This window comes from Buceros rhinoceros, unplaced genomic scaffold (assembly GCF_000710305.1).
Source record: "Buceros rhinoceros silvestris isolate BGI_N320 unplaced genomic scaffold, ASM71030v1 scaffold4683, whole genome shotgun sequence".
Lineage (NCBI taxonomy): Eukaryota > Metazoa > Chordata > Aves > Bucerotiformes > Bucerotidae > Buceros > Buceros rhinoceros.
The window spans coordinates 1,727-13,291 of NW_010402867.1; the positions used below are offsets into that span (position 1 = coordinate 1,727).

The window sequence follows — 11,565 nt, forward strand, 5'->3', positions numbered from 1 at the left end:
AAGGACACAAGTGCAGGTGGTCTAGGTCAGGACACCGTTCTGCTCTCGTGTCTAAGGACACAACTTATAGCCCCTGAAGTAATTACAAATTGAGATACTCATGAGATCAGTGAGAATAAGCTTTGTCCTGTAGGTGAAGGTTCAGACCTTGGTGCAGATTGGTGACAAGATCCGCATGTTTTGACTAACAGGGGAACTATTATGCAAAACTCATTGCCGTTATCATTAACAATTTTAAGATTCATAGTTTAATTTTTAAAATAAGTCACAGGGAAAAGGCAACTCATACTTTGGAAGAGTTAGTTTGAACAACCTTTTGTTTTGTCACATTTCCAAAGAAGGAGCTGCAGATCCTGCAGCCCATCATTTGATGTAACCTCCAGCCATGCAGTTCCTGCAGAGCAGCTCTCTCAGAGAGACTTGGTGATACCCAGAACAGTGACAGATGACTCTCAAACTGCATTTGTTGAAAACACGTTTGTAGCCAAACAGTTGCCAAACAGATTCTGGCAGGGCATAAGTTGTCCCTCCTGCAAAGCAAAGGCAAGGAAAGGGATTGGATGCGCATTCATAGAAAATGCTGCAGGTGCCTGCTGGAGTGATGTTTTACCAGGGTTTACTGACGCAAAGGGGCAGGAGATGGATCGGAGCTCTGTCCTCTTTCTGGCCAGACATGGGTGCTATGGCACCATGAGACCTATAGCCATTCCCTCCCTCCCTTGTGGCCATCATCCTCGGTGAGTTAACAACCGAGGCATGGAGGAGGATGTCGGTGAGGGGCAGCTCATCTCTCTGCTTGGGTCCGTACGTAGTTCAGCCCCTGGGATAACCATGGTCCAGCTCTCAAGATCTGATTGAGATTGCATAACCCGGTATTGCGTGTCTTATTGTATTTATATAAAAGCTATTTTAATCAAAACACTAGCTGTTAAATTGCCAGTGTTCTTAAGCATGCTTCACCAATTTTTTCACTTTTAAGACTCAAGTAGACAATTTTTTTAATGTTTTATAAATGATAAAAAATTCACATCAGATTTTAACAGAATTAAGCATACTTATTCAACACACATGGGGCCTCTGAAAAAAATGTTATTCAATTTAATAATTTTAATTTACATTGTATATGTACAAGAGCATTTCTTTCAACCCACAGGTTAACACCACAAAAAAAAAAAAAAGAAAAAAGAAAAAGAGTACTGCGGTTATCGGAGTGAAGAAACTCTTGAAACACTGTTGTCTGAAATAAAAGCAAGGCACTCTCCCTTTACACCTGATATATTCCTGAATTCTGCCACGACAAAGGCATGTTCACACTGAGAGAGCTCTAAGAAAGTAGTAGATTTATTCTGCGTTACGTCTTTCTTTCACCACTGTGACCGGTCACTGGATGTACTCTAGGATGAATCTCAGTATTGAAGTGGACACGAAGGACAATTCCACAGATGACGGGATTTGGGAGAGTATCACAGTTAAGACTGTCTATGGAAGACTGGAGGACACCGGCTATGTGAAATCTCGCATGGGGCTCTGGACCTGCTACCTCCCGCTCACATTCCACTTAATAAATAAACCTTGCTCAACAAAAAATCAATTGTACTGTACTATGCTGATTCACCTGAAAATTCTTAGGAAGGGCCCACTCGCAAGAAGCGCCCGCAAGCCCTCATCTGGCTGGTGCTCAGCACCTGGCAGGATTTGTCCCTAGATAAAAGTCGTTTCTCAAGGGACCTTGTGTCTTACACAAGGAGATAAAAGTAAACATACTTTTGGATTTTGTGTCTGTACGTTTTTGTATGCGCACATGTGTGTGAGTGTGTATATATATATATACGTATATATATATATTTAGTATATACAAAAGCAAATTCAGTCAAAATATATTTGTCTTGCTGGTCAGGCTTGTTACAGCAACCTACAAGAAACATTAGCTTCTCTGATATTTAATTATGCTATTATGTTTGCACATAAGCTTAAAAGTCAATACAAAAAGCAATACTTTTCCAAATATTATCTGCAGGTAAACTGGAAATATTAACTATAGTGATTAGAAGTCTGTTTCCCTATTGACACTACTATAAATCTTGATATAAGAATAATTTTTTCATAAAAGCACATCCAAACATAGTAAGTGATAAAATACCAGATTACTATTTGAAAACCATACAGTGACTCGATATCTGGGTTATCCTTTGCAGCAATTAGGAAATTCATTTGGCATCTGTTTGATTGTATAATTTAATTTCCATATAAACAGCATAGTTTAAAAAAAGACAAAAGCTAGAATGCTTAAAGCTAACAAAAGATACAGTGACATCAGGTTGACATTCAAAAATTTCCTTAGCAAAATGACCAACAAAATTTTGACTTAATACAGTGCATATAAAGTTTTTTAGAACTAAACTTTTTAAATATTATTTGAATTTAGCAAAACATGAGCAAGATTGTAATATCAAAGTGCTAAACAGTACTGCCTTAGAAGTCACTGCAAATAAACTGTAAAATAACTCTGCTTGTGATTTGACAGATATTTTATGTACAAATGGTTAATAAAAAGACACGCGCGCACACACACACGCACACAAATATAGGTATATACATATATATATATACACATTATATATATGTATATAGTTTTCCAACTGGTGTGTCTGAGTCAGTGTGAACACCCCATTTAGCTATCGTGTGTAACAGGGCTCCCATGAGCTGGCAGTCATTGCAATAAATACAGGCAAAGCCATTACAATATACCATGCATACAAACATTTATACAAATAAAGACACTATGCAACAAATTATCTCATATTAATATGGCATCAACAGTATAAACATACAAAAAGGAGTACGAACACGGAATGTTTAAACGCAGCCCACTATATCCTTCCTAGCACTTACATTCATACTATTTTACAAGACTTGCTTGTTCTTGAAAACCATCTTCCGCCTGTTTACTAACTAGTCGCTTATGTTAGACGTCTAAAACCGAACTGTCCCTGATGCTGACCCTGTGTGCTCCAATCACTACTTACTCCGATTTCCTTAGCTGAGGAACAACTGAGCCACAATTGCTCCCGTGTCTTCCACATACATTTGTCAATAAGTCGCGCTACATGGAATCAAGTCTGGAAAACTCTGTCAGGTAAGTTAGTGCATGTAATTTTCTCACTTGATTTCTTCCGTTTGTTTTCATAGTAAAATAAATTAGTTAATAAACAAGACTTAGTAAGACAGCACTTTAAAAAATTGCACTTGAACATGGGAGCTAACAGCCATTGTCATTTTGCTATATTTGATTTGTATGAAATGTTCAATTGAATGTACTTTGCTAAAAAAGTGAATTTTTGTTTAGATTGTGCTGATGTACGTGCCCTTGATGCAGGAAGTATGCTAAAGGTATCCTCACAAAACACATACTACCCTGGCAAACAACTATCTGCTGTTCTTGTTTTCGAACACGGCTTCTACAACTTTACTCCTCATATACTCCTCATATGAGGTGTTAAACAACAGATTTAAAACAGTCATGTTAACATTTTGCTGCTGCTGGGATAGCATTGTCCAAAAGTGCCATATTAGCCATTTAAAAAACCCAAATCACACAAAAGAAAACAAAGAACACAACCCCAAACCAGTAAGCCAGTAAGTTTCAGGCCTCCGGTTGTAAGGACAAAGCGCCAGAAAAGACCTCATTTTAGACTCGGAGCTGCTTTTCTGTTAAGTGAGGGCAGAAATGTTAGCTGTAAGTCACAAACCATTTGCCTGCTCTGGTGGGCATTTGCCTTTCGGGAGGGTGGTTTGACTCAGAAGGGTAAGGTGTCCAGAAACAGCCTGTCAATAATGGAAGGGGCGGGCACCAAATCTTCCAGTTTCAGGTAAAAGATGCGCTGCAGTCCCTGTGTGCAGAGAGAACGCAAGTCAGCCAGAACACCCAGTACCTTCGGCTCTGCAGACTCAAGCGGTTGTCCCTTGTTTTGGCAACTGAAAGTTAAGTGATCTTTCAAACTGCTTGTGATCTTGTTGCATAGCTCTTCCACTTTCTTTGGTTCTTTTAATCCATGTCGTTCTGCAAAGCAAGAGAAAAAACCACGTCAGCCTTCCTACCACAAACCCAGCGAATGTGTTTTCTTCGGTGTAAACCAAATTGATACTCCGGTACTCAAGGCGAAAAATGCTTTGAACGTGTAAGATTCCTCAGAACAGCTGGGGTTATACAATGCCAGTTAACCTTTCTGCCACACAAAATAAGAGATGGCAAATGCCCTTTTCTCTTTAGCTGCTAAAACAAGCGCAGAGATGATCAATTATGATTGAAATTCTAGTACAAGGAGTCCAAGCATCCTGCGTATCTCACATAATTTTCATGATATGAGACAGAATTAATTGGGTGATTTTCCAGCAAAACTATCACAGGAGGTGTTTTGGAGATTTCCGTGCTTCCCCACCAGTTGTGAATGCTCAATAACTATGGCAACCATTATTTATTCAGTGAATTCAAGTGGCGATCGATACCCTTAGCCAGCTCCATCAGCGCCTGGCCCAGAATTCCACCAGGAATTTGTAGACACTCATAAGAAACTAAAGGCACCTTACCATCCTTTGTTATTTTGATCAGCCACTGCTTTTTTTTTAGTTTCTTCATCTTGAAAAGGTCCAAGATAAAAGAAGCCTGGAAGTTAACTATTTTGCTTTGAGTGAGCAATGCCTAAAGTGAAAAGGCTGCTGTGTTATCCATCAAAAAACCTTCAGCATTCCTAAAAGGACACCAAGCTGGGGTTTGTCCCCCTTCAAATAACCTTTTAAAATACTACAGGTTGTTAAATGCATCCACAGTTCTTTAAGCACAAGTAGAATTAATCAGGTCTGTGATTCATTAAAAGCAGGCTCTTTACCAGTACATGGGGAAAGAATTTTGTGTTGTTTGCTATCAAGATTTAGTGGATAAATTAATATAATATTTCAGAACAATAATATCAAATAGATTCGTGATGTTTTGATTTGACTTTGACTTTGAAATTCACAGGTAAGTAAGAACTGGTTTCATAGCAAAGTCATAATAATTCACACATGAAATGGAATTGTACCATATAAAGCAGTCAAAGAAAACGCAGGTTAAATTAATTTTAATCAACTAGACATATAAAAACGGTGACAGCAGCAGATGAGGAGTTCTTGTGTTTGATGCATTTGAAGCCGTCTGCCTTCCCTGGCCCCCTCCCCCATCCCTGGCAGCTACGGGCCATAATGCACCCACAGCCCCTGAGCCTTGTTCCTCTGCTCCAGGAGGAGCGACCAGTAGATCCATCCCCTAATGAACAGAGAAAAGAGCACAGTTTTCTTTACTTCCAGAAGCAGGCGTCATGTCTGCGTGAGGCGCGGTGGTGCCTTGCCCAAGCGCGTGTATATAACCTCCGCGCTGCCTCCCCTCACCACCTGTTTTGGCTAGACGTTCCTGACAAACCAATAAAACAGATGGGCCTCAATGAAGGCAGTCAGAAATGTACAGGTCTGATTTTCCACTGATATTCAACCATTTTACACTTTTTTCAACTCTATTTACTCAGGTAGAGCTAGAGCCTGAAGAACACTGCTTTGGGAGCAGAATCAGAGCTCTGCAGGCATGTACATCTCTGGCCAGGAGCTACTGTACTCTACCATCAATCCGCCCTGTTGCTTCAGAGCAGCACTCATCCAAGCAGTAACATCTGCTTCAGACATCTTTTTCACCTTGCAGGAATTAAAAACCCTAGGTATCCTAAGTGCCTTGTTTACATTAAAACACAAGGAGTCAATGAATATTTAAAGCCTTTCCAGTACATGGTGTATAGTGTAATTATGTAAGCCTTAACTATACAGGTCACTGAGAGTAAATACTTAGACAGATTCTGCCATTAAAAATCTTGGCGGATAAATATTTTATACAGGTTTGAAAAGCCGTAGGGCTATTTTTTTACCACTAGCCTGCTGAGAGAATCTGCAGGACATTAAATTAATCTTGCAGTCTTTGAAGAGTTCCCATCTTTTAATCTGTTTTGAGGTTATTTCCTGGCTCTGTAAGTGAAGATATCTTTATAGATCTAGGGAGCTGAAATACAAGAATGGATCCAAAACCCAACTACAAATTAGCAGAGCACATTTTTAAAGCAGTGTCTCAGCAGGTGTGTAGCTTGCTGCAGAGTATGGAAAATTATCTCTGGCTCTGGAGCACACAGCAATGTTGTTAACATTTCCAGCCCGAACTAAACAGTCTTTGTCTCGCACTTACAAGTTCAGAAGGTTTCGTGAACAAATTGTGTCTTTGGTGGCGAGCCAGGAAACACACCGATGCAAATCACAGTATGTGCGGAGATTATGCTATTAGTAGCCTTACTTTACATAACAAAATCCTGGAAATTCAGAATTAAGAGATACCCCGTCCTTAAGCTGTTCTCTGGTGCTACAATATTAAAGCAGTCTCTGACAAACCAAACTGTCCTCTCCTGCATGAAGTGCCACACATCGGCATTGCTACCTGCAAATCTCTGCAAAGGTAATTCCTCATGACTGGAACTGCCTCGGGGGTTTTCACTTTCCAATCCCTAAGACATCCCTTGTGGACCCATGGTAAGTCAAAGCCATCTGTGTGGAAGACGCTCCGCTAGTAGAGGGCACTGCACGCACTGGCACTGCCACCGCAGCCTCTAATGTTAGCATGCACCTAGTTTCTGGGGAATGTACTCATATAAGAAACAGCTCCTCTCTTCAGTAGACTTGAGGAGTCTTGGGTCTAATTTTACACAAAGATTTAGATTTAGTAGGGATCAAATAGCAGGAAGCACATTTTCTTGTCTTTTCCACACAGCTAGTCCCATTTGCACAAAGACAGACCCACAGTCTTTCTCACTAAAGGAAGCAGCGCGACGCACCTGTGGTCAGTGCGCACTGTCGCTGAAACTGATGGCCTCTAATCATCTGCCATCTTCCCCAGGATGTTCTTATCCACATGGGAATGAGAAGGCCAAGATTTATCCCGAGAAGGACAGCTAGTCAAAACTAATAGATTTTCTCTAACTGATTGAGGTGGTGTGTAAATATTATTCTATTCAGACTTTCTTATAATGACAATTAAAGAGGCATGGGTAAGGTGAATATAGGATTTCTCAGCCTTCTGTTTTAGGATATCATTGATTTTTGCATGAAAAATGGTGATTTATGGCAAAGATGCTCTCCATAAGCCTGTCAAAATGATTCAGCAGAAGTCTTGCCTTTAAAGCTCTGCAAACTTAGCAGCTCATCCTGGCAAACTGAACACAGCAAGTATTTTACACCTTTCTTCTTTCCCCAGGAATCTCAGTGCGATTCTGTGCTATAATTAGACTGACCAGCAAAAAAAAAAAAAAAAAAAAAAAAAAAAAAAAAAAAAAAAAAAAAAAAAAAAATGAGAGGAAGAAAGTAAAAGACCAGGAAAAGCCGTCACCAGCTGTGTTAGTCCTTCTGTCCTTAATCTCTGACACGGGGTAGATTACTCCAGGGCTAGGCAGACTGAGTGCCACCTGTATGAGAAACACCTCTCAAAGAGCGCAAGCATCTCAAAGACCCTTGGGCTCTGCGCTCTGTGTCAGGCTGGGTCAGTTTTAGGCTTATTCATTCTGAGGTGTCAGACCAATCAGAAATCCCACAGTTTTATGCTGAAGACTTAAAATAGGCCTCTTGGCTGTCTCAGTTTCAATATAGTTATCTGATTTTCTCTTCCCCCTTCGCAATCCTCTTCCCCTTCTATAACTCACATGAACACGAGGCTTGGTTGCCTACATCTTTCTGATTGTCTCGTGCACACTCTGTTACACAGCAAGATCCCGACTTGGCAGATCCCAGAGTCTCCTTTCCTTTTGCAGTCTGGCCCGTGTTCACCCTGCCTAACCTTCAGGCACTTCACAGGAGTGCTGAAGCTAAGAGCACAGACTTCTTGAGCTCCTCCTAACATCAGTGGAAGGATGAGCGTTTTTAGAAGGTGATTCAGATTTTAGGTGGATCAATCATCTTCTGGAGGTGCCCTGTATTCCTCCATCAGCTGTGCCAGGTACCTAGAGTCAGATGAGATGAATGACCATAGAGGACGTCACAGTTTGCTCCCTCCTTTAAGATAAACACAACTGGCACACAAGGGGCTGGTTCTTGTAGGAGGAAAGAGTTCTTGCCTCAGCAAAAGAGTGGGAGGGGAGAAGGAGCAGTGAGTACCTCACTTCGATGCTGACAGTATTTCCCTCAGCGAAGTGGCGAGGAGAAGGCAGACAATGCAATCTGGAGGGTTTTTTATTTTATAACTGGCTCTCCTACACTCCTCCAGTCTGCCACCTGCTCATGTGTAGACCCAGCACATGAAGCACCCACTCCGGAGGATCCTGGCAACAGGACTGAAGGATATCTGCTGCTGAAGAGTAGGTAAGCCTCACTTCCACAGTGAAGTTGGACAGATTCGTGTTCAGAAGGGAACTGCAGCAGCCAGACTCTTTTTAGCCAGACTGGACGCCGTACTATTTCTTGGTATGTCTGCTGGTGCTAAAAATCATGCTTGTAAACTGGAACAGAAAGCCCAACAGCAGGAAAACAAACACAAACTCATAATTAATTGAAACCTCACTATATTCTTCAATGTTCTGGTGCCAGTCTAACAAAGCATCAAGAGTGTGAATAAGCCCAATATATACAGCGGCTCTGGGCTGGTCTGTAACACACTTAAAATAAAACATATGCTGAAAGAGCTTGGCTGAATGAGGGCTAGAATGCTCTGTACTCGGCAGCATCCCACTGAGAGTGTCAAGTGGGCAAAACAATAATATTTTTATGTGGATAGAGAAAGGAAGAGGCACAGAGGAAAAGTGAATCAATGAGAGAGAGAGAAAACACTAGCAGTTTTAGAGCAAGCAGAAATTTGAGGCTAAATTTGAACATGCCCTTGAATGATCTGCATTGGACTCTCAGTCTTTATACTTCCACACTGTTAGAAAAACTGTAAACCAGAGCATCATAAATAGTCATTTGGGACATTAAGGAAGCATTTTCAAGAATAGGCTGAGCCAATACCTGGTCTGCTCTGCACAGCTTCATCATCAGCAGTATCCAGTCCGGCATGGGTTGTGCAGGAGCACTTAGGATCCATGCAACAGACTAAACTGACAGAAATTGTCCACATGGAACTAAGGACAGAAATTGTCCCAAGTTGACCAAAGTTTTCTTTCCATGCCAGCACTCCTCTTTAGCTCATTAAATCCTACATCCCAAAGAATAAGTGATCCAAAGAAAAAGAACAGGACAGAACTCATTTCTTGCTTTCATGGGGATGTGGGGTGAGTGTTGTGTTGTTTCCTAACTACTTTCTCCTGGCTGATGCTCAGAGCACCACTGCTATGCTCTGGAGGAAGTGCATTTCTTAACCAACTGAAGGAAGTAAAAAAAGAGAAGAGAGACAGAGAGAGGAAGATCCTACAGGAGTACCTTAAAGAAAAAAATATATGCTTTGGCATTGCAGAGCTTTAAGTTAACTGTTTGCTAGCCACCACAATAAACCAGATGTCACTTCTTTCACTCTGGGTGCTCTTTCATGATGATGTCCTACCTGAAAGGACTTAAAAACTCAGCAGCAATCCAACATGATGCTTTTCCTTCTAGGTAACATACTGTGAATTCCCAGAAAACATTAACAGAACAAGCACAAATATATGGCCTTTCTAATGGATTATACAATGCAAAACATTACAAAATCTTTTCCTGTTCATTTTATGTTCTGCATACCTTTAGTTTTACTCAAAGCAAGCAGTGAATTAGCCAGTAGAGTGATAGTCACTCTACTCTAAGGTCTTCTGTCATTCTCTTCAAAATTACTGAACAGAACAAATGGCCTAATGTGCCTATAGTATGCATCCTACGCTGTGACCTGCAGCTGTGGCTGAGGTAGAACTCGGAGCTTTACAGCTTTGAAGAAGTCAGCGGGGTTAGTTAACGGGCACTGGAACTACTGGGGCTGTTACTGGGGAGCTGAGTGGACATCCCAAAATGAGAGAACAGCCTTCAGTACCTTGGGGACTCTGGGAACAGTGGAATGTCTTTTATCCTCCAACACTAATTTTTACATTTATTCCCTCCTCCTTCACTGAGAGAGAGATGTCGGTTCTCCCTATCACTCTTGCAGAACAGAGAGAGAACCTGTGAAAGAGAATAGTGACTTCTCTTACTGTTCTCCTTCATTCACCAATACTGCCAATGGCTAGTATACAAGAGGGTTTGTTTTCTAAGAGCATGTCTTTGTTTGGGCTATGGAGAGCACTTGTGAAATCAAGAAGAACAAACAGGTCATTATTCCCAGGAGCACTTTTCTTTACCTGGGGAGACAATTCCTGAATTCGGGGCCACCTAAGATGCTGTACATTATTAAAACAAGCTATGACTATTATAGAACACTGGGTTGTTGTCTTTTTCTTTTTTTGGCTGAGCCATCAAGTCATGAAAAGTTGATTAATGCAAAGCAAGAACTGGAGCAATTTGTGCAATAATGAATAAAATTCTGCTCAAGCCAGCAGTTCAGTTTTGCAATGTTGCTAATAAAAGCAAGCCTGGCCAACAAGTAAGCTCCACACAGCCGCTTGCTTACTCCCTGCCCCGGTGGGGTAGGGGAAAGAATTGGAAAGATAGAAGTAGGAGAACTCATGGGCTGAGATAAAGACAGTTTAATAGGTAAAGCAAAAGCCATGTGTACAAACAAAGCAAAAGAAGAAATTAATTCCCCACTTCCCACGGGCCGGCAGGTGTTCAGCCGTCTCCGGGAAAGCCAGGCTCTATCACGCCTCACAGTCACTCAGGAAGACATCACTTTGAACATCCTCCCCCCTTCCTTTTTCTTCCCTCAGCTTTATAAGCTGAGCATGATGTCATGGCATATGGACTATCCTTTTGGTCAGTTGGGGTCACGTGTCCCAGCTGTGTCCCCTCCCAGCTTCTTGTGCACCCCTAGACTACTCACTGGTGGGGTGCTGTGAAGACCACCCTGTGTAAGCACTGCTCAGCAATAACGAAAACATCCTTGTGTTACCAATGCTGTTTCCAGCACAAATCCAAACACAGCCCTGTACAGCTACTATGAAGAAAATTAACTCCATCCCAGCCAAAACCAGCACAGCAACCAAACTCTGCCTAACTGAACAGTGACTTATGTTAAAACAGGCCATGGGTTTGTAAGGAGAGAAACTTTTCTTCCTATCGAACAGCTTTTTCTACATTCACATAGATAGTCTGCAGAGGATCCTATTCATTGACCTGCATCCTCTCAGTCAGTCGTCTCCTCATCCTTAGCAGGAAGATAATCTACAACACGCTCCATCTATCTAATGTATAGTATCCAATATATTGTAAATAACCTAGATCAACAATAGGTGCTATATACCTAAGCATATATGCCTGTATATAAATATACATGGGAAGAGACAGCACCTGTCCTTGATTTAAAAGCATGTGCATACATATATACATTGTATATGCATACAAACACACATAAACACATATACATGTATTTATAATACATATATGTAGGTATGCAGG

At 41.2% G+C, this 11,565-nt stretch overlaps 1 protein-coding gene across 1 annotated transcript in view; it reads right to left on the reverse strand.

Annotated features, from left to right (window-relative positions):
* Positions 1-1,865: 1,865 nt before the first annotated feature.
* Positions 1,866-11,565, reverse strand: part of NR4A3 (nuclear receptor subfamily 4, group A, member 3) — a 22,699-nt gene continuing 12,999 nt past the window's right edge. Inside the window, exon 8 of the mRNA XM_010132776.1 lies at positions 1,866-4,060. Within this exon, the coding sequence (XP_010131078.1) occupies positions 3,798-4,060 (263 nt within the window). The 3' untranslated portion in view covers positions 1,866-3,797. The remainder of the gene's footprint in view (positions 4,061-11,565) is intronic.